Source organism: Cervus elaphus, chromosome 14 (assembly GCF_910594005.1).
Source record: "Cervus elaphus chromosome 14, mCerEla1.1, whole genome shotgun sequence".
Lineage (NCBI taxonomy): Eukaryota > Metazoa > Chordata > Mammalia > Artiodactyla > Cervidae > Cervus > Cervus elaphus.
The window spans coordinates 40,497,981-40,522,293 of NC_057828.1; the positions used below are offsets into that span (position 1 = coordinate 40,497,981).

The following is a 24,313-nucleotide window of genomic DNA, read 5'->3' on the forward strand; positions in this document are numbered from 1 at the left end:
AGCTCAATTCCAGAAAAATAAATGACCCAATCAAAAAATGGGCCAAAGAACTAAACAGACATTTCTCCAAAGAAGACATACAGATGGCTAACAAACACATGAAAAGATGCTCAACATCACTCATTATCAGAGAAATGCAAATCAAAACCACAATGAGGTACCATTACACGCCAGTCAGGATGGCTGCTATCCAAAAGTCTACAAGCAATAAATGCTGGAGAGGGTGTGGAGAAAAGGGAACCCTCTTACACTGTTGGTGGGAATGCAAACTAGTACAGCCGCTATGGAAAACAGTGTGGAGATTTCTTAAAAAACTGGAAATAGAACTGCCATATGACCCAGCAATCCCACTTCTGGGCATACACACTGAGGAAACCAGATCTGAAAGAGACACGTGCACCCCAATGTTCATCGCAGCACTGTTTATAATAGCCAGGACATGGAAGCAACCTAGATGCCCATCAGCAGATGAATGGATAAGGAAGCTGTGGTACATATACACTATGGAATATTACTCAGCCATTAAAAAGAATTCATTTGAACCAGTCCTAATGAGATGGATGAAGCTGGAGCCCATTATACAGAGTGAAGTAAGCCAGAAAGATAAAGAACATTACAGCATACTAACACATATATATGGAATTTAGAAAGATGGTAATGATAACCCTATATGCAAAACAGAAAAAGAGACACAGAAATACAGAACAGACTTTTGAACTTTGTGGGAGAATGTGAGGGTGGGATATTTCAAAAGAACAGCATGTATACTATCTATGGTGAAACAGATCACCAGCCCAGGTGGGATGCATGAGACAAGTGCTCCGGCCTGGTGCACTGGGAAGACCCAGAGGAATCGGGTGGAGAGGGAGGTGGGAGGGGGGATCGGGATTGGGAATACATGTAAATCCATGGCTGATTCATATCAATGTATGACAAAACCCACTGGAAAAAAATAATAATAATAAAAAAATAAATAAATAAATAAAAATGTTCTGCTTGAATATGAACCCAGGCTGTCTGACTCCAGGACCTGTGCTGTCAAAAACTATACTCCATTCATTTCTAGAGTCTATGCCATAGCTCAGGAATAAGGGTACGCAAATCCTGGACTGTTCATGAAATCCCATGAAGTGTTCTACTGAATATAATGTCCTTATTATTGTATTGCAGCACCAAGTGAACCAAGAAACCAAAAACCCCTGCATTCTTGCCCTTATTATTTCCCCTTTCCCCTCCTCTCATCCAGGCTTCTCTGGTGGCTCAGACAGTAAATAATACACCCACAATGCGGGAGACCTGAGTTCGATCCCTGGGTTGGGAAGATCCCCTAGAAAAGGGGACGGCTGGCTACCCACTCCAGTATTCTGGCCTAGAGAATTCCATGGACAGAGGAGCCTGGCAGGCTACAGTCCACAGGGTCACATGTCCATGTCCAAAAGTTGGACATGACTGAGCGACTTTCACATACACATACCTCTCATTCAGTTGCCCCTTCAAGACAAAAATGTTTCCCCTAAGTGCCCTGAACAATTCTCAGGAAAAACATGCGTCCACACACAGCATACCATGGCAACTGGCAGACTAACACGGAGAGAATGCCAAGAGTGCTGCAGCCAGGGGTCCCAGGGCCTGGGAATCACTGGGACATATTTCACCGAGGCAAACCCTGCAGGGGAAGGCTCAGATCTTGCAAACCTCATTCCTAAGTGCCATGGACCTGTAATCTCTGTATATACCTTAAACACACCAGACCTTGTGTTTTTACCAAGAGAAACAAGCAGAGGAGGAAAGAGACAGAGCATGTTGGATTCCACCCTAAAGGCTGACATCTGTAATACATTCTTTCACAATAGGCTTCAATGTTTCCTGTAAAGTTCTCTTCTTCCTGCCTTTTCAATTATCTTCTAAAATTTTGCAAAACAAAGTTGGTTTTGGGTTTTTTATTTTCTATTTTTGTTTGTGGGTTCAATTGTTTTACGGTCTCCATGGCTTCATGACTTATCCAATTTCAGTGAGTCTCCACTGCTCTTTGATTTTTAAACATGCCATTACTAAATGCTTTAAAGTTTCTTGAACTATTTTTATGCAAGTCTTTACAACATGATATTATACGCATCTCTACCCTTTAACAGTGTATATTCCAAATTTATCCTTTTATTATTGCTAACTAGAAATCATCAGTATTAACAAAGTATTATTTACAACATGATGCTCTCAGATGCCAGAGAAAAGTGAATGAGCTTTGGTCACACACTAACTGATCCCAAAATGTTTATAACTGATGTTTTTCTCCTTACACTGTAGTTGTTTCCCTTGCTGTTTGCTCTCACTTCTCAATATTACAGCTCTTTAGAGCTATTCGCATTCTCTTCATTCCTATAACCCAGAAGAAACTTGATCATATTTAACAACATCAAACCAACACTAAATTTAGTTCTAATACCTGGTTTCAAGTTTAAGGATGGTCTAGAGCTGTGCTGTCCAGTAAGCTAGCCATCAGCCATATGTAACTGTGGAATGGAGTCGATTTGACTAAGGAACTGAATTTTTTATTTCATTTCATTTTGATTAATTTTAATTTTAAAACCAATACCCAATTCAGTTTTTTACACATTTGTTAACAATTTTGGCATGCAAATCCACTTTTTCCAGTGAAAATGTAGCATTTGGATTCAGATTTGTAAAATATACACTAGACTTAAAACACTTAATATGAGAAAAAAAAGTTCATACTTCACTAATAATTTTGATTGATTACATATTGAAATTATAAAATGTTGGAATCATTGAGTATCCTCTTTACCTTTTTTAAAGTGGCTATTGGAAATTTTTAAAGTGCATGTGTGGGCTACGTCTCACTCCTATCAGGTAGGACTGCTGTAAAGTCTTGTTACTCAAAGCATGGTCCATGACCAGTAGCATCTGCATGTGAACTTGTTAGAAACACAGAATCTCAGGCTCACCCAGACCTACTAAGTCAACATCTACACATTAGTAAGATTCCCCAAGCAATTCTTAATAAGATTTAAAAGCACTAATCTAGAGAGCTGTGATTCTCGAGCTGTGGAAAAGAATCAGGTTTGTTTGTTTTAATTTCCAAGGAAGTATAGACAATGATATTTGTGACATACAATAAAAAGAGCTATAATAAGGTGAAAATGAAACAAAACATAAATTCAAATTTCTTTGAAAGTCTGTACAAAGCAATTACTGTAGAGAATCACTAGTGTAACTTTTGCTGAACAAAACATTATGTGTGAAATACCATTTCTCCATAAAACACTTATAGGCACACTTTCTCTATGCATTGTACATATTAACACTTAAGGCTTATAATGTGGTAATTAAGCTTGCTTCTTGTTTGTCATTTTATCTAATCTAGATTGGATGGGCGACAACACTCCTCCCAAGACATAACATATATCTAAACCGTTTCTAAGTTTTGTTTAACAGCACACATAGAGAAATGAGGCTCACAGAATATAAGAATGGAATGGAAGAAGAAAATTCAAAGCAACCTCAGCAAGCTCAGGATATTCGTTTTTTTTAACTGCTATCCAAAATGAAGCAAGTGGCGCTGTATTTTTAAAACTTATCTTCAGTCCTTTATCAGTAGTAGTCATTTCTGACCATTTATTCTATAAAGTTATAATCAAATATCAATTATATTCCAAATAAAATAGCTTATAGCTTTTATGCACTTTGGGTAACAATTTTCAAACTAACCTTGAAATGTCACACACTGTAATGGAGTCCTACTCACATGACTACTACACAGTTCAAATCCCACACAACTCATCACATGACTTAGACAAAGCCAAGATGGATCCCGTTCATCACTAAAGAGTCCACATGCATGAATACTGAACAAAGTCGAATTATTGCTATAAAAGTTTTAAGACGCTTACCCTCAACTTCTGTACTTACATTGTCATAAACTGGTAGCAAAGAGCTCATACCAGTCTGGCTCTTTGAACAGCACTGCTTTAGATCTTCCTACAGAATAAAAGATCAGGATTTAAATAGTCATCTTTCTCAGAAGCCATTTAGATTCTAGTTTTCTAGATATGTTCTCGATAAATGAGACTATCAGATGTGGAGCCACAAATAAGCAAGATAAGGAGAACTCATCAGTTGATGAGATCTGTATCATTAATTCAAACTACAAAGATATGTTATAATTTTATTTTCTGTTAGATTCACACCTTTTGAGAGAACAAAGTACGTCCTCTCCATATGTGAGGTTTATGTTCACATTTCTACTTGTTCATAAAAATAACTTTTATTCCACAGGAAAAAGGAACTATACATATCCAAGATAACAAATAATATTAAAATGCTAAGAACTTTCCCACTGAAATTAGAACAATCCTTTATAACACATCCAAAAAACAGACAATGTATATACCTGAGTAACTAAAACTGCCCACTATTCAGCCTTGTAGTATTAGTTGTCTGAGATGTTGTTATTTGCTAGTTATTTAAGTTCAAACCTGGATGGGAAATTTTTTAGCATTTTACCATTTGCAGTTGTCCAGTCTGGAAACCCTCGACCTGCTTCTTCTCCCAAACCTTAAATCTAATCAGTTTCACAATCCTGTGCGTTCTAGCTTTCTGCTACCTAACAAATCCCACCTCTTTCAGTTTCAGCTGCCATTGCTTGTGCTCAGGTTCTCATTGGCAATTGTGTGGATTTGTGTTTCAAGTTCTCAACTAGCCTCATTCCCTTCCTTTCCGGATCCCTTTATCTTTTGTAAAACCAGAATTATCTTTCCAAAATTTAATACAAATCAATCTCTACAAAATTCAAATTCCTTAATTTTAGGTACAAAATCCTTCATAATCTGAATGCCCTTTCTCCATAATCCTTTTGCCAATACCTCATGAAATCAACATACCTACCAACCGTTCATCATCTAGAAACTACTTTCTGAGTCTGGTGTATTTCCATATTCTCCTTTATTTTGCAGTGATACTGTGTAAATCTAGACAGGTAAGTTTATCCTATGTTTGTTAGCACATAATGATGAAATTGTAATTCTGATCATGATATTCATCATTTTTCAAGTTAAGTGCAGGATACCAAATCCCATTAGGAAGTAGAAGGTCGCATACATAAATTGTCTCGGTCACCTTAATCTTAGTCAATGTTTCAAATGTCTAAAAATTAGTATTCATTTCATGTGTGTGCACGCAATATGCACACATGCATACATACTCATTTTCATGCACTGCTTGTATAGGAACATGTTGAAGAAGGCAGAGCCAGCCTCTATAAGTCTGTGGTTTCCAACAGCTGCAAGGAGATGTCTTGTTATCCGGACTTTCCATTCCCAGAAGATTATCCAAATTACGTGCCAAATTCTCAATTCCTGGATTATCTCAAAATGTATGCAAACCGGTTCAACCTCCTGGAATGCATTCAATTCAAGGTAAGAAAGGCACAAAACATCAGTTAGCAGTCAGGAAATATTTCCTACCTATTTTGTGTCATCTCTCTCTACCTGGGGCTCTATAAATGAGAGAATGAACTGGCAAGACCAATGACACCTCGTTGGATTCTTTTTCCCCTTTTACTTACAATCACCCTAAGTAAATCTGGAGGTAGAAGTGAATATTTGGTCTAAGGATTCATGTGTAGAATTTTTTTTAGTTTGCAATGCTTCCATCCAAGTATCCAAGTGGACCTTAAAAATATCAAACTGCATTTTCAGTTTGGGCCAAATACCTATACACAGGGACATTGAGAACTTCCTACCAGCTCCTAGGTTCTCCCTTTTTACTGTCCGTTTATAGAAATGGATGTGTGCACTGGCTCATACACAAGAGAATCTCACTGTGTGAAGGAAAACTTTTCTAGATATCTTTGGAATTAGAAAAATCTTTGACATTGTTCTTCTCATTGACCATACCCACCTCCTTTCCCATTTTAGGGGAAGAGACAGGAGGTAGGTAGAAAGACAGAAGCAAATAAATATATCCTCTTTCTTTCTTCCTTTCTCTGCAAGAAACACATGAAAATTCATGTGATTCTCTTCTCCTATTGCCCTCCCTATAAGAGGTAGGGATGGTTAGGAATTCATGGAGAATTACACAGAAAAATTAACATGAGTGGAAAGATTGACCAAAACAAGTAGCATGTAAGATTCACATTCACAACCTTTAAAGTATGCCTGATCAAAATGAAATCACTATCTTGAAGAGATATCTGTATCTCCATATTCATTACAGCATTATTTACAAAGGCCAAACTATAGAAATAACTTGTGTCCATTGATGGATAAGTGGATAAAGAAATGTGATAGATGATTAATAGGCAAATAGACAGACAATGGAATATTGTTCAGCTATGGTAAAAAAAAAAATTCTGTCACTTGCAAACACATGGATGAAACTTAAGGGCATTATACTAAATGAAATAACTCAGAGAAAGACAAATTTGTATGATCTCATTTATATGTAGAATCCAAAAAATAAAAAGGGACCTTCCCTGGCAGTCCAGGAGTTAAGACTCTGAACTCCCAATGCAGGGGGCATGCATTCAGTCCTCAGTTGGGAAGTTAAAGATTCTTCATGCCCCTGAAGCATGGCCAAAACAAACAAACAAACAAAAACCCAAACTCACAGAAATAGAGAACGTACTGATGGCTGTCAGAAGTAGGCTAGGGAATAAGGGAAGGTGTTCAAAAGGTATAAACTTCCAGTTATAAGACAAATTCGTTCTGGAGATACATTCTATATTGTGTAAATCAATTCTGGAAATGTATCGGTAATTATAGGGCTTCCCTGGTGGCTCAGAGGTTAAAGTGTCTGCCTGCAATGCGGGAGACCCAGGTTCCATCCCTCGGTCAGGAAGATCCCCTGGAGAAGGAAATGGCAACCCACTCCAGTATTCTTGCCTGGAGAATCCCATGGATGGAGGAGCCTGGTAGGCTATAGTCCATGGGGTCTCAAAAAGTTGGACACGACTGAGTGACTTCACTATTGGTAATTATTCCATACTGTATATTTGAAAGTTGCTAAGAGAATAGATCATGAAAGTTCTTATCAGAAGAAAAAAATTGTAACTATGTGGGGTGATAAATGTTAACTAAACTTATTGTGGTAATCATGTTATAATATGCACACATGTCTAAATCATTAGGTTGTACACTTTAAACTTATACACTGTTATATGTCAATTATATCTCAATAAAACTGGAGAAAATTAAAAGTACTCAAGTTGTCCAAAGACTATTTCATCCCACTTCCTTATCTTCCATGGGATAGAGTAAAAATAAAACTACCATAATCAATGGATATACTCCACAAAAATATTCTTTAATGTATCAGAATTTCTGAACCTGAAGCATTTCCTTTGCTACATGCTTTCCAAGCCTGTTTTAAAATAACTTAAAAACATATAAAACTGGATGTTCACCAAAGTTTTAAGAAAGTACACGCAAGCAGCTGTCTGTGAGAGGTTTTGTTTTGCCTTCCTCTCTATACATTTCCAAGTTTTCAATGATAAATTCAGCATTTTCAAGATAAAAATAAATTTTATTTTGAATGATCTTTTAATTAGCTGAAAATTTGTGCTTTAAAAAGACGATTGCTAATACAAATGTAGACCCCAACAAGCACTTCAAGTATGATAAACTAGACAGTGAACCATTAAGTGGGACTTGAGAAGCCTGTCCTCTTTGAAACCTGAAGAGGAAAATGAGGCAGCAAAGTCTCTTTTATGCTTTTAAATTTGACTTGTAAATTTCTTTTATATATTTTCTGAATCAGAACCTAGTACCCATGGACATACATGTACTCGAAGAGAACAAAAATAGACTACAGTTGACCCTGGAGCAACATGGGTGATTAGAGGTGCCAACTCTGCACAATGGAAATCTCCCATTTCCTCCATTTTTGTGCTGTCTCTGCATCCACAGTTCCACATCCATGGATCCAAACACTTATGAATCCTGTTTACTGTAATATTTACTGTTTTTTAAAAATCCACATATAAGTGGACCTGCACAGTTCAAACCCATGTTGTTCAACAATCAACTGTATTGAAATTCAGACAACTCCACAGAAATTCACCCATAAAATGAGCACTCTTCCATAGTTCCCTCAGTCTGGGCAAACTTCAGTACCATAGCCTATAAGGCCTTTCATAAGCTAAGATACTTGTGACCAGATTTATATTTTCAATTATATACTATCCATGTCTCTCTTAAAGGAACGGTTGAAAAGAACTGTCTCTTGAGTCCCTTTGCTGTTCACCTGAAACTAACACGCCATTTTTAATTGGCTATACTCCAATACAAAATAAAAAGTTTAAAGTTGAAAAAACAGAGTTGTTTCTGTAAGAACTAGATACGGCAGAAAAAGAACTTTAAAAACACAGAAAGACCTGTGTTATAGTCTTGGTTCTATCACACATTGTGAGACTTGGAGCAAATCACTTAAAATTTTTGGACCTGACCACCTCTCTTCAATACCCCTATACAACTCTAAGTTTAGAATACTTCCATCCAGAAAATTGTGATTAACCTGAGAGCCCAATTCAGTGTCTAGGGTTATGCTTATTATATTTAGTCTGTGCTCAAGAACATTTGAAATAATTGGCATGTCAGCCAGCAAGCCCTTTCTGGAATCTTGAAAACTATTAACCATGTCTATGATTCTCTTTTCAGACAAAAGTCTACAGTGTAAGAAAACGCCCAGATTTTACTGCCACAGGCCAGTGGGAGGTAGTCACTCTGCGCGAAGGGAAGCAAGAGTCAGCCATCTTTGATGCTGTCATGGTCTGCACTGGTTTTCTTACTAATCCGTATTTACCACTGGACTCCTTTCCAGGTATAGCCCTTTCTACAACTGACTTTAATTTGTCTTATGTGAGCCACCCTGATACTGGATTGTTTTGGAAATAAATTCCTATTGATCTCCTCCATTAAATAGTTAAAGTAGTGAGGTAAGAGGGTTTTTTCCCTTGACCAGCGCTATTTGGCCAGATTCTGGCTTTCATCAGTTTCAAACAAGTTTTGAGTACCAAAGAGTAGAATGAATAACTATGAAGCAGTTTCATGCTTCACTGAAGTTCAATGTCCATCTCTAAGTGACTGGCAGCACCAGAAAACCTTCTAAGACACGGGAGGCCTAGACCGTTTGCTAGACACAGCAGTAGTGCATTGACAAAGGTGAGAGGAGAGGTCACAAGCATCAATCTGTGAATAAAGGAAAAAATAACTTGATTTTCATTTGTTTGTGTCTATGGGTCACAGCAGTTACCTAGATCAAAGGTTTATGGCACTGGGTAACAGTCACCAGGGGCATGAGTCTTGGGAGACAAATTAAGATATCTTTGGGCCTCAGTTTCTTCATCTGGCTTTTGCAACCATGATTCATTTATGTCAAACTTCAATTGGATTACAACTCAGAGGGAATAGAAAATCCAGTGGCTTGGTTTATTTAATCTGCAGCACAGGATTCAAAAGGTTCAAACTTAAGCAAATTTTAATCCGAATCATCTAAATATGACACAGTGATCACAAGGCTCAGTTCACAATTAATTCATCTACCTCCAATGATACTTGGTCTGCTCCCAGCGGTTACTGAAGTCAGGCCACGTTAAGATAAAACACACCCTGAAAACTGTCATAGACTATAATCATTGAATTGGAACGCAGTTCAGCCTTCTTCCTGATACAGGAAACTCTTCAGCATCCCTGAGAAAGACTCAACAGCCTCTGCTTGAATGCATTCGACTATGAATTCTTTCCACCTTACCCATTTCTTGCCTACAGAGAAAACCCCTGAGTAGGCAAGTTACTCCAACTCCCAATAGGAGTGCCTGGTACTGGATCACTCCAAGAATCCAGAGAATTTCCTGACATAGAGAGTACACTGTGTTTATTGCTAAGAATACAGAAGTGGATAAGACAACACATAGCCTGCGTGAAAGGAATGAAATGAGTTTTATAGGGGTCCAGTGGAGTGATCCCAGTCTACATATGGCCTGTAGTAACAGCAATACTCACTTTACAACAAATTCATGTACTTGAAATGGTCCTGGACCTGCCCTGCAGATGTTACTCAAGTCAGGTCAGATTAGGATAAAGCATAGCTTGAAAGCAATGGAGCCAATGTGTTCAGTTTAAATAAGAAGAGCTTGGGACCCAGGAGGTATAGATTCCCGGTTATACAATTAAGAAGCTATGATCCTTTAGTAGTTCATGGGCATGATGATTGGGTGTTCATGTTGTTGCATGACATGTGCTCCCTCCTAAACCTTGTTAGGACACCAACCCATTACCCATCAGATGTTTAAAAAAGGAAAAAAAGCTATATAATCTTGGGCTTTACACTTAACCTTTCTAAGCCTCTGTTTTCCTTCCTAGAAACTGAGGGGTTTTACCTATCTTACCCAACATTATATATCACAAATCAAGCAAACAGAACTCTACAGTATTTGCCATCCTTCTCAATATCCATATTACCAGCCACTACCAATTGGTTATTTCAAATCCATGGCTGAATTATTGTTAAGGAGCCTTTGAGCACTAAAATTTCATGACTTTAGACTTGAAATGGAGTCCTCCAAACCTCATCATCTCTCTCTCTGCCCCATAGCAGACTTACACACACCCTGGAGTAGGTGTTAATCATCACAAAAATTAAACTCATTTAAGCTATTCAAAAAACCATGTCATGAGTTCTGGAGGCAATTCAAGAAGAAAGTGTTCCAAAAAGTCTTAGTAAATATAATAGGTATTACAGTTGGAATAAATATATAACTTCCCAAAGTAACTTATTTTATTAATTCAGAAACCATATACATTCAGCTGTTTACTAACACAGCCACTTCACCTAACAAAAGTTCTTGCTCTGTTCTCCTATAATATAAGTGGGGAAAGTATTAGTCTGAGAGAAGACTCAAGCCACAGAGTCTCATATTTGTCCACTTGTGATCCAAAAGAGCCTGATCCAGAGATAATCTAAGATAATCTAACATTCATAGATAATGCTATTATTCTCATTAAACTTGTCCAGCTCTCCATTCCTGGCAGTTCTCGGATCCATATTGGGTCAAATATTGAGCTAAGTCAATATTTGAATTTGATTGCATTATTGCTAAACTTTATGATCTAGATTGTGGTTGGGTTTTAACTGAGATTCGTGTTAGATTTCTAAAGATTTAAGGTGAAATAAAGAGTTACTGGGCCTTGGTTAAGGCCCAGTAATGTGCCACTAATGTGCCACAGCATCCATATCCTGAGAATTCACTGAGAATCTAGATGTACTGTGATATTTTCTTTAAAAAAAAAAAAAAAATGTTCTTTGTACAGGATTGCTTTTGATCGTTTTATGCAACCTAAGAGTATTTTCCAAAACCCTCCACAAGCATTTGATGTTTCAGTGAGATTTGGCATCAACTGAGATGTCTTATCTAATTCAAATAGCTCTGATCCCAGTATAACTAACATATCTCCTTTTTCTCTGAGCCAACTCTGGCTGGCTCAGCAAACCTAGCCTGAGTTACCATCAGTCACCAAGGCGAACACACAAGGATCTTTCAAATAGGGACCATACTTTTATTTCCTTTTTTAAAAAAATTTTTGTTGCACTGGGTCTTTGCTGTGGCACTCAAGTTTCTCTTGTGTCACACAGGCTTAGTGACCCTGCAGCATGTGGGATCTTAGTTCCCTGACCAGGGATGTGAACCTGCATCCCCTGCATTGGAAGCCAGATTCTTAACCACTGGATCACCAGGAAAGTCCCATATTTTTATTTCTTATTTCCCATATCATCTAGCACAGTGTCCGGCACATAAGAGGGGTCCAAAAAGTTTGCTGAATAGAGTGGAAGCACTGACTCATAGTTCACTTTAACTTCTCTGCTCTTTCTCCTTGCTTATGAAAACTTCTAAATAATCAAATATTAGCAAACAGAGTATTTCTGTCCCATTCATTTCTATCAAATTTTAAAAAGTAAGGACTTCTTATACTTCAGCTTAATAAGTCTTAATGCCATGCTTTTTTTTTCTTTCTTTCCTTCTTTTTTTTTTTTTTTGTTTTTGTTTTTTTTTTGTTGTTGTTGTTTTTAGCAGAAAATGGTTTACTGCAGGGCAAAGGAAGGATGGGTGGCTCATGCTCAAAAACTTTGAAATCCCCAGTGGGTTGGGGGGGGGGGTGGGTTTTTTTATAGTGCCATGATATTTTAACTTAGTAATCATCTAATAAGTAAAACTAGAGGTCCATCTAGTGAGATGGAGTAAGTATCTCTATTAAATAAATAATCACTCACCAATTTCTGTATCTTGCATAATTATGTATCCGTGTTTCAGATTTTCTTAAAATTGAGTATGCTATTAAAACAACCTAAATCACCCATCAAAAGGATGTTATTAGCTGAATAATGTGTGTGTTTCATTCACAGATCTTGTAACTTTTCTATCTGACTTCCTTTTTTTTTTCTATAGGTATAAATACTTTTAAAGGCCAGTATTTCCACAGCCGAGAGTATAAACATCCAGATATATTTAGGGACAAGAGCGTTCTTGTTATTGGAATGGGAAATTCTGGCACAGACATTGCTGTGGAGGCCAGCCACCTGGCAAAGAAGGTATGGTTCTTGGTGTTACCTAATGAGGAGCTTTATCTTAAGATGCATGCCTCAAGCAAACTGTGTCTGACACCATGATAGATAATGAAAGGAAAAAATTCCTAAAACACACACACACAAACAGATTTTTTAGGTACTTTTTTCTTGAATGTTCATAAATGTTACTATAAATTCCAGGTGTCATATTGTATCATTTTTCCTCAAAAATTTGGGTTCTCTGACTTCTTATTTTTGCTATTTTCCCAGCCAAAATGAGTTACAGGAAGAATCTGTTTCTTACTCAGTCCCATTAGTCAGAAAATTCTGGCTAATTTTTTCTTACTAAGATCTCCCATTTGCTCCTTCCTTTCCTTATTGATTGCCACCATCCTCATCAGGTCCATACCACCTCACGTGGAATCTGTTACACTTTCCTTCTCACAATTATGGGAAGAGTTACTATTACTGGGGCTTGCTTACTCTGTACCAAGAACAGCACTAAAGGCTTTACTGCATGACCTCAGCCAATCATCAAAACAAGCCATGAAGTAGGTACAAGACTCCCTAACCACCAGTGAAGCAACTGAAACCTAGAGTTAAACAAGCTGCCTAAAGGCACACCACCAGCAGCTGGTAGAGCCAGTCCTCAAACCCAAGTCTCTTCCATTCAAAGCCCCTGCTCCTAATCCTACCTTAAGTGCCTGGACTCCTGCCCCAGACCAGCCCCATACACACAACAATCCATCCAGACCCCCAACCACCAAGAAACAAATCCTCTGAAAAGCCTGCTCTCCTTATGACACTCACGTTAAAAAACTAACAACTCCTCCCTACCTAAAAAAAGAAAAAAATCATTAATTACAGGGCTCTCCATCACCTGGTCCAGATCTGCCATTTTAACTTTATCCTGCACTGCTTTCCCACATGATCAGCAACTGAATGCCGACTGGTCTACTCTGTGACCTTTCCCACCCCCAAGCCTCAATTTTCCCCTTCACTCACACCATAGCCCTCCCTTCTGCAGTGCCCTTTTCTCTTTTATGACAACTTACATTTACATTCCCAGACACCTCTACCCGACACAAAATCATCTCTCCAGTATGAATTGATGTAATAACTGAAATTTACACTCCTTGGATGGCACTTTGAATTCTTGGTATTGCTCATTTTTTGAGATTTCTCAGTTGGCGCTAGAGGTAAAGAACCTGCCTGCCAAATGCAAAAGACTTATGAAACTCAGGTTCAATCCCTGAGTCGGGAAAATCCCCTGGAGGAGGGCATGGCAACCCACTCCAGTATTCTTCCCTGGAGAATCGCCATGGATGGAGGAGTCTGGCGGGCTACAGTCCACAGGGTCACACAGAGTTGGACATGACTAAAGCCACTTAGCGCGGCAGGGCAATTGTCTTTTATATACAGGCAAAATATATAGTATGTATTATTTATAGTGTGTATTTTCTTTCCAACTATGCTATGAACTCATTGAAAGCCATTCAGGTAACCAATCAATATTAGTTGTTGAATTCTGCTATACCAAATGTTGTGCCAGGCATGGAGGATACACGGGAGAACAGAATAATCAAACAGGATTCCTGCTGTCATAGATGGTATAGTCATGGGGAAAACAGATGTCATGTAAATAAGTGTAAAGAATTAGATCAATAATTGCAAGAATGAAAATAGGTATGAGGAAAAAGAATTGGGAGTGTGTTCCTTTCTGGAACTTTAAGGAAGGAACTTGATGATTGATCGACTGATTTGGAGAGACTTAGCAATTTGGTAGAGTTATCCCGAAGGAAGGAAAAGGAGGTTCTGAAGCAAAAATCAGCATAGGCCCATTCACAATGACCAACACATGTGAGTCACATATTACTACTTCTATTTCTCTAACCACTGGAAATTTCTTCAATCTGAAAACATGCTTTGGCACACACCATTTCTATATTGACAAAGAAACTTCCCTTGTTTCAGAATATAATTCATTTCTACCAAAATATCATAACTGATTCTTCATCATGATGAAGAAAGGCAGGTGCAAATATGTCTAATGTCAGAATTACTGATGTGCTTATAGTTCTTGCCACCATAAGGCTCCATCATATTATGAGGCTTCCTTGGTAGCTCAGATGCTAAAGAATCTGCCTGCAATGCAGGAGATCCAGGTTCTATCTCTGGGTGGGGAAGATCCCCTGGAGAAGGGAGTGGCTACCTACTCCAGTATTATAAGGTCAATCAAAATGTATCATAAAGGCAGTAACACTGCAGCTATGGCCACCATGCCCCAGTTTATTGGAAGAGAAAACGGGCATTAAACCAGTTGTTTTGTATTTGCAAAGCAACAGATCGGTTGACTAAATTTTTCAATTTTAAAAAGTTATACAGACAACTCTTTGTTGTATAGGTTCCAAAGTAACTATTAGCTTAATGAACTAGGTCAGCTGGTAAACTCAACTAGTCAAATAATCTGTTTTTTAAAAATCCACCAAAACTAGTTTTATTACTGAATTTTACTATCAGTTCTAACAATGCTTTATGTTGAAACCCTTTGCAGACATCTTTTTTATTTTTTCTAACTGCACTGCACAGCGTGTGGAATCTTAGTTCCCTGGATAAAACTTGTGCTTCCTGCATGGGTTTGATCCAGGAAGGCAGAGTCTTAACCACTGGACCACCAGGGAAGTCCCTGCAGACAACTTTCAGTTGCATCCTTGCCCTACTCTTGCCTATAGTCACTAGCATACAAAGTTGTTATCACCTATTCACTATCTTCTCACATGAGATTCTAAGTTCCTATGGCCAACCACAATATATAATTCACCATGGTGTCTAGCACTGAGCCTGGCAGATAAAAAGTGCTCAATAATATGTGCTAAGGCATTTTAATACTCTAGATACTCAAACCATTATCTCAAAAGAATAAAGTAGGAGTTAGAGAAGCCAAAACTATCTTGTCAGGGAGGTATTTTGGGGGTGGCTGGCTATTTGGTGCCTTTCAACTCATGAAAATAATCTCTGACAGAACCAGCCCTGTTCACTGTGTCAAAGTGAGTGACCTCTCTGATTGCTTCTAGGTGTTCCTCAGCACCACCGGAGGGGCATGGGCGATCAGCCGTGTCTTTGACTCAGGGTACCCATGGGACATGGTTTTCATGACACGATTTCAGAACACATTCAGAAATTCTCTTCCAACTCCAATTGTGAATTGGTTGATAGCGAAAAGGATGAACAGCTGGTTCAATCATGCAAATTATGGCTTAATACCAGAAGACAGGTAAATGCAGAGGGGCTGCAGAAGGCTGTTAGGGAGAAGGGGCATTGGTCCTTCCAGCAGCCATAATACAGCAACAAGACTGAGTATGAAGGAAAACTTCATATAAATTACTTAGTCATAATGGCTAACTGTTTTCAGTGCTTGGTAAGTAGAATTATGTGATACATAACTGTCAACAACCCTTTAAAGTAAACCATATAACCTCCCTTTCAGAGTGGGTATACTAAGACAGGGAAATTCAGTCACTTGCCCAAGTTAATCTAGTACCAAGCAGACTCTGTGACCTTGGCAAGTTACATAAACCTTAGTTGCAGCAATCAAAAGAGAATTATTTGTCTATGACTCTTCCAACAAAAACAACACATTTGCCTGTTTCACAGTGTGGGAAAAATTTAATCCTTCACCATCTTTCAAAAAACAGTGCCTTCTTCCGATGACCTTGATTTCAGTCTTATCCTTTCAGTTACAACCCATTACTTAGCCCATTAACAAGTACCAGTGGTTTTATTTTACTTCCTCATTCATTGACTCTGTACAATGATATTCCATTGCCAGGGTAGCACCACAGCCTGGAGATCCTGTCTGATCTTCCCCCAGATTCCACTCTGGACCAGGATTGATCACATGGCACCCAAGCCACCAGGGTTGGGAGACAGCCCCCTTCCTACTACATGTACTTCATTCCTCTGGGTCTCTTCATCCTTCTCTCATACACCTTCCTCTCTCCCTGCTCTTCTAGTCCTGCTATTGTCTCCATTTTTTTCCTTTCTTACCTACCCTCTTCTGTTACCTAACTTCAGGTCCCCTAGGAGTTTTAAACTTTTCACCAGAGCCTTTCCTACCATAAGCTTGATTTAGCCTGAATGGCCACTCAAAAGACTTTATTTAATCCCACAAAGCCTAGAAAATGTAAAAGAAGCCTGAGGAATTGTAATATCTTCCCTGTTAGATTTAGCCAATCCTTTTTCATTTCCAAAGTTCTTAGAAATATACTATTTCATATGTTCTTCATCCAACCCAATCAACTAACAAGGATGGCAAGTATTAGTATCCCTATTTTACAGGTGAATAAAGGAAAGCCTACAAAGATGAAATGGTTTTCCCAAGCTCTGTTAAGTATAAACATTTGGACACAAAGCCACCCTTACTACCTCCTGCTCCAGAGCTCCCTCCATTTGATCACATTGTCTGTTTCTGTGCATTCACCATAAGCCCAAAATGACTCAGCTTACTTAAAATCATCCAGCAAAGCATTTGCTTTGTGATTCCAAAGACACAGCCAGAAAAGGGTGATTCCAAAGGCATAGCCAGAAAAAGCTAATTCTGCCCTTGTTCCTTTTAAACACATGCATACTTTCCTTATACAATTGCTTCTGAGGAGGAAAGAGTTTCTAGCATTTCTCAGCACATAGAGAAGTCCCTGGTTTCCCTTGTGGTCCTTCAGCATTCAGCTATCTCTAAAATGACAGGGATAACTGAATGCTAGAATTCAGCAGGAGAAGTAGAGCTAGAGAAAATTCTGACCTCCTTCTCCCCAGGCTTCTAAATTCTTGTAAATGGTAAGCATGGTTCCATCATCCTTCTTGGTCATTCATGAAGCCACTCCCACAAAGGTAACTTCCCACAGTACTGTCACCTCCTGCCTAGCTGAGGGGCAAGTCGCAAAATGAAGAGGAGAAGGGGAGGAGGAGGGCGGGCTGACTGCATCAGTTCCTGGCAGATCTCTTCCTTATCCATGTTAATGTCTAGGGTACAACTAAGAGAGCCTGTGCTAAATGACGAGCTCCCAGGCCGTATCATCACTGGGAAAGTACTCATCAAGACAAGCGTTAAGGAAGTGAAGGAAAACTCTGTCGTATTTAACAACACCCCAAAGGAAGAGCCCATCGATATCATTGTTTTTGCCACTGGATACACTTTTGATTTCCCCTTCCTTGACGAGACTGTAGTGAAAGTCGAAGATGGCCAGGCATCGCTATACAAGTACATCTTTCCTGCACATCTACCAAAGCCAACCCTGGCTGTCATTGGTCTCATCAAACCCTTGGGCTCCATACTACCCACAGGGGATACACAAGCTCGATGGGCTGTTCGGGTCCTGAAAGGTAAGTGTATAAGAAATAGGAGAACATGGGAATTCCCTGGCAGTCCAGGGGTTACGACTCCTCATTTCACAGTGGAGGGCTCAGGTTCAATCCCTGGTTGGGGAACTAACATCTCACAAGCCACGTGGTGTGGCCAAATTAAAATAAATTAATTTTAAAAAAAGAAATAACAGGATATATGTGTTCAGTTTACCGTGTCAATTTAGATACTGGAAATTTTGAGACTTTTCCCACCTCCCATCTAAAATAATAGAATTTTTTAAAGCAAATTCATCTATTGTTCACTGAATTACAATATCATAATGAATTTGTGCCAGTACAAGCACAAAAGATAAATCATGAATCAAAAAATATCAGCTGCTAGTCTGACTGAATCAACTGGTTCAATGAACATTTGAACACTTTAAAAGCTCAATCAATTGAATGACAAATTCAGTCAAGCCAGTTGTGAGGTTCTGCAATATCAAATAAGTAGTGAGGGGATTTGATTCTTATCTCTTCAACTGGTGGCATAATCACCAGGAGTTAACATTACTCTGCTAACATTTCTGCCAAAAGAACAGATAATTTGCTCAGTAGTAGAAATAAAAGATGTGCAGTAGTAAAGCATCTTTGCCTGCTAAGTAAGCACTGAAGTTACATTGCATTTTTGTTTATTTGTTTGCTTTATAGGTGTGATTAAGTTACCACCATCAAGCATAATGATCGAGGAAGTTAATGAAAGAAAAAAAAACAAGCCCAGTGGGTAAGTTAAGTGCTATGCATTCTTTTTGAATCACAACTAAAACTGGTAAAGCAAATGTAAGACCAGAAACTATAAAACTCCTAGAGGAGAACATAGGCAAAACACTCTCCGACATAAATCACAGCAAGATCCTCTATGACCCACCTCCCAGAATATTGGAAATAAAAGCAAAACTAAACAAATGGGACCTAATGAAACTTAAAAGCTTTTGCACTACAAAGGAAACTATAAGTAAGGTGAAAAAGACAGCCCTCAGATTGGGAGAAAATAATAGCAAATGAAGAAACGGACAAAGGATTAATCTCAAAAATATACAAGCAACTCCTGCAGCTCAATTCCAGAAAAATAAATGACCCAATCAAAAAATGGGCCAAAGAACTAAACAGACATTTCTCCAAAGAAGACATACAGATGGCTAACAAACACATGAAAAGATGCTCAACATCACTCATTATTAGAGAAATGCAAATCAAAACCACAATGAGGTACCATTACACGCCAGTCAGGATGGCTGCTATCCAAAAGTCTACAAGCAATAAATGCTGGAGAGGGTGTGGAGAAAAGGGAACCCTCTTACACTGTTGGTGGGAATGCAAACTAGTACAGCCGCTATGGAAAACAGTGTGGAGATTCCTTAAAAAACTGGAAATAGAACTGCCATATGACCCAGCAATCCCACTTCTGGGCATACACGCTGAGGAAACCAGATCTGAAAGAGACACGTGCACCCCAATGTTCATCGCAGCACTGTTTATAATAGCCAGGACATGGAAGCAACCTAGATGCCCATCAGCAGATGAATGGATAAGGAAGCTGTGGTACATATACACCATGGAATATTACTCAGCCATTAAAAAGAATTCATTTGAACCAGTCCTAATGAGATGGATGAAGCTGGAGCCCATTATACAGAGTGAAGTAAGCCAGAAAGATAAAGAACATTACAGCATACTAACACATATATATGGAATTTAGAAAGGTGATAACGATAACCCTATATGCAAAACAGAAAAAGAGACACAGAAATACAGAACAGACTTTTGAACTTTGTGGGAGAATGTGAGGGTGGGATATTTCAAAAGAACAGCATGTATACTATCTATGGTGAAACAGATCACCAGCCCAGGTGGGATGCATGAGACAAGTGCTCCGGCCTGGTGCACTGGGAAGACCCAGAGGAATCGGGTGGAGAGGGAGGTGGGAGGGGGGATCGGGATTGGGAATACATGTAAATCCATGGCTGATTCATATCAATGTATGACAAAACCCACTGGAAAAAAATAATAATAATAATAAAAATAAATATAAATAAAAAAAATTTAAAAAAAAAGAGTAAAAAAAAAATAAAACTGGTAAAGCAAGAGCAAAGAATGGTGTGAGTTACACTGGAGAAAAAAGAAGCAGCTAAGACTCAAAAGGAGGGGAAAAAAAGACTAAGCTAACCTGTTTAAGGAAAGAAAGGAAAAGGAAACTGAGGTTTTAACATCCTAAACCATCACTTTAGACCATGGTCATCTAGCATGACATGGAGACGTGGAGTTTATATCCTAAACCAAATGTAATTAATCCTTATCTACCAGATATTACTCTATACTTCTATCCATAATCAGAAGGCAAACTGTTGTGTTTATCCACTCTGACACCAAAGGGTCTGCTCATTCATTCATTTCAGCAAATCCACGTTCAGCTCTCCTGTTTTTATTCAGACGGCCACTCTAGAACAGGAGTCAAAACAGGGCCAATGGACCAAATCTGCCAACCACCTATTTTCCTATTTTAAATCACTAGAAAGAAGAAGATTTTATGATATGTGCAAATTTTGTAAAATTCACATCACTGTGGCCATAAGTAAAGCTTTATTAGCACACAGCCCCACTCAAGTTTGGGCTTCCCTGGTGGCTCACTGGTAAAGAATCTGCCTGCAGATACAGAAGACACAGGTTTGATCCCTGGGTGGCGAAGACCCCCTGGAGAAGGAAATGGCCACCCACTCCAGAATTCTTGTCTGGGAAATCCCATGGACAGAGGAGCCTGGCGGCTACAGTCCATGTGGTTGCAAAGAGTCAGACACAACTGAGCGACTGAGCAGACTCAATTTAAGTATTGGTTAAGACTGCTTTTGCATTAGGACAGTAAAGTTGACTAGCTGAGGTAGAGACTGTAACATGGCCCTCATAGACCTTAAATATTTAGCATCTAGCCTTTTGCAGAACAAGTTTGTCGGCCCTTCTCCAGAGAGAGGTCTCCACTTGCGCTCTGCTTTTTGGCTACCACAAAGGGCCAGGGACAGTGGAAGGCAGATGGCCAGCTGGGAAGGACTCTTGCTCTCCCCAGCTCCTAATCCTAAAGCACCTCTGATTTTCTCTGTTTTACTGTTTATGTTTCAGACTTTGACATATAGTTTTCACTTGGGAAAAAGAAGGGGTTTGTGACCGAGAAAAAAGACTTAAAATCACTGCCTTTAAGAAACACCACTTTTCTCCTTCATATATATTTCCAAACTTCAAATGTTTTACTATCCTTGTCAAAGTCCTAAATCCCAAAATTATAAAAGCACTTCCAGTGTCTCTTCTTCATTCTCAACCTGGGATATGATTTGATCTCCATTATGCAATTCTAGCATAACATAAATCACTAATTAGAACTACATGAAGCAACAGCTTTTGTCACTTTGGTCAGTCGAGGGATTAATTAATTAAAGATTAATACCAGCATTACACAGAATTTCACCCTACTGAGTTTTGTGATTTTTCACATTATACAAATCAAGCAATAATTGAGTTTTAGGAAGATATAAGAATAGTAAAATTATATAAAACCTTTTTTGCTAGAAATTGCTAATCATTTAACAATAGAACTAAAGTAATACTAGATTCATTATCAGCATTTGACAAACGATGTGTACAGAGTGTTTTTTCACAGGATCTATCTTGTATTTAAACAATACCATGAGACCATTTGACAACTATGGGCGTGGAGGGAAGAATACAGAAACCAGTTCAAATTTTGTGGCCTCATTGTTTACTTCTGGCACTTTTACTTGTTCTAAGGTTACCATTATTTAATCTTTTTGTTTTCTTCTTTATCCCAATCTTCCTTTTATAAAGGTTTGGCTTGTGTTACTGCAAAGCTTTGCAAACTGATTATATCACATATGTAGATGAACTCCTGACCGCTATCAATGCAAAGCCCAACCTGTTCTCTCTGCTCCTGACGGATCCACGCCTGGCTTTGGCCATCTTCTTTGGCCCATGCACACCATACCAATTCCGTTTGACTGGTCCAGGGAAATGGGAAGGAGCCCGAAATGCTATCATGACCCAGTGGGACCGAACATTCAAGGCCACCAAAACTCGAATTGTACAAGAATCCCCATCTCTCTTCGCAAGCTTACTTAAACTCTTCAGCTTTCTAGCTTTGCTTGTGGCCATTTTCCTGATTTTCCTATAAATAAAAAATTACCTAAATAAACTATCAAATGCACAGAGTAGATGGACAGCAATCTGGTTCCCCCACTGCAACAACTTTGCCTTCATGACTATAATCTATATCTGAGCAATGAAAGCCACCCCTTCCCCTTCCCTGGCTGGCTTGAGAGCCCACTAGTATTCCTGAGTGTCTCCCAGCTCCACCTGCTTCTAATGCCAGAGAAAGATAACCAAGATTTCTGTGCATTTGAAGGCTGCTGGAAGGTTCCAGGTTCATTTTAGAAGAGAGAGTTGTCTCAGACACCACTTTGAGAAATTAGACCTCTTTCCTATTTTCATATATCTCAAATAAAATTCAATATTTCATGAAAGATTTGGTTGTATTAAAATGGCACTCTTATGGTATCAGTTGATTAAAAATAAAAAAGAAAGCAAAAGCCTAGGATTACTTTGAGTGGTCTTTAATTCTCTTTTTAAGAGTTGGGGAAAAGCGAGAAGGAGATGAGAAGTCTATTAATAAAGACCATAAAAGGATGGGAGGTGTCAACGACTTGGTTGGAGTGTTTCTAAAGGAATGTACCTGCATAGAAGTGCCCATCCCCCTATAATACACTCTTCAACCAAACAGGGTCTTCAGCTGACATAAGAACAAACCCAATCAGATCTATTCCACAGAAAACAACCACCTCCACCCACTCTTGGAACCAGCCTCCAGCACCCAAAGGAAAAACATCTTCCACTCACATACACCTTTACAACTCTGCTTAAAGAGGCAAATGGCTGCCTCTTCTAAGAGTCAACCAAATCCAATTGGAAAAGACAGAGCTGAGAAGTCTTTCACAGAGAGATAATAGGAGAAAGAAAAGACAGGAAAAGAGGAGCAAAGGCAAACACCGTGTCTAAAGCAGTTTTTGACCAAGCTATACCAACCCTGGATCCTCTCTCACAGTTACACATTTGAGAATGTGACTCAGCCAGAAAAGGTGTTGCCTTCACATTATCTCACTGAGGGGCTTAGATGGCACACTTCACCTCACAGAGAGGCCCATGGTTTGCACACTGGAGGAAATTCAAAACCTACGGACTCAGGATTGAGTCGTGTAGGTAAGAAGAGATGCAGTTTGTGTCTCTTCCACTCTGGTCTGCTCTTCCAGCTCCTCTTTTTTGTTCCATTTTCTAACACTTCTAACCTATTTCACTTCTTAACATATGTGATATTGTGATATGTAATAACAACTGTATATTTGGTCTTCCTCCTCATTTCCAGCACAGAACTCCTAAGACTCTTGAAATCTCCTAAGTGATGAGAACATAAAGATATCTTTTGTTAATGAGGTGACTCTCGGAAAACACCTAAAGATGGGGGCCAATCACCAGAAGAACCATCCATGTGATTAGAGGATTGGAACTTTCCTTCCACCCCTTGGATCTGTGGGGAGGGGAGAGGCAGGCTGGAGGTTGAATCGATAACCAATGGTTAGTGACTTAATCAATCATGTCTATGTAATGAAACCTCTGTAAAAACCAAAAAGGATGAGGTTCAGAGAGTTTCCAAGTTGGTGAACACATAGAGATTCAGGGAGAATGGTGCCCTTGAGAGGACATAGAAATTCCATTCCCTTCCCACCTACCTTGCCCTGTGTATCTCTTCTATCTGGCTATTCCTAAATTATATCATCCTTTTATAATAAACTAGTAATCTATAAATAGAATGCTTCTCTGAGTTCTGGGAGCCAAACTAGTTCACAAAAGCACTAATTATTTTAGCAAATTGTTGAACCCAGTTAGGGGCTCATTGAAGCTTCCTACCTACAGCTGGTTCTCAGAAGCACAGGTGACAACCTGGGCTCATGATGGACATCTGAAGAGAAAGCAATCTTGTAGGACCAAGCCCTTAACCTGTAGAACCTGATACTATCTCTAGGTAGATAGTGTCAGAATCAAGTTCAACTATAGGAAACCGAGCTGGTCTCCAAAAACTGCTCAATGGTGTGGGAAGAAAACCCCCACACATACATTGGAATTGGAAGCAGAGCACTTAATATAGGAACTCATAGTGGAAAAACTGCTCTGCTGAATATAATAGAAATGACTTTGGGAAATGCTTTTCTCTCCCGTGAAGCAGAGCTGACACTTGAGCATTCCTCATGAAGTTGACTGGGAAAGTTGGGTACCCAGGGTGAAG

At 38.9% G+C, this 24,313-nt stretch overlaps 1 protein-coding gene and 1 non-coding gene across 4 annotated transcripts in view; both read left to right on the plus strand.

Annotated features, from left to right (window-relative positions):
- Window positions 1–23,713, plus strand: part of LOC122708172 (dimethylaniline monooxygenase [N-oxide-forming] 1-like) — a 38,696-nt gene extending 14,983 nt beyond the window's left edge. The window contains exons 3-10 of one of the 3 annotated variants that reach the window (XR_006345035.1): window positions 5,244–5,432; window positions 8,673–8,835; window positions 12,458–12,600; window positions 15,651–15,850; window positions 17,600–17,955; window positions 18,628–18,700; window positions 21,088–21,191; window positions 21,960–21,993. Coding sequence is in view for 2 of the 3 variants with exons in the window: in XM_043924338.1 (XP_043780273.1) it covers window positions 5,244–5,432; window positions 8,673–8,835; window positions 12,458–12,600; window positions 15,651–15,850; window positions 17,600–17,955; window positions 18,628–18,700; window positions 21,808–22,150 (1,467 nt within the window). In the remaining variant the exon portion in view is untranslated. Of the gene's footprint in view, window positions 1–5,243; window positions 5,433–8,672; window positions 8,836–12,457; window positions 12,601–15,650; window positions 15,851–17,599; window positions 17,956–18,627; window positions 18,701–21,087; window positions 21,192–21,807; window positions 22,549–23,395 lie in introns of those variants that run through there. The other 2 variants (XM_043924339.1, XM_043924338.1) reach the window with 2 other exon arrangements.
- LOC122708404 lies at window positions 10,197–10,301 on the plus strand. Its single transcript, XR_006345184.1, has one exon. It is a non-coding gene; the product is annotated as a small nucleolar RNA U13 (small nucleolar RNA).
- Window positions 23,714–24,313: the final 600 nt, after the last annotated feature.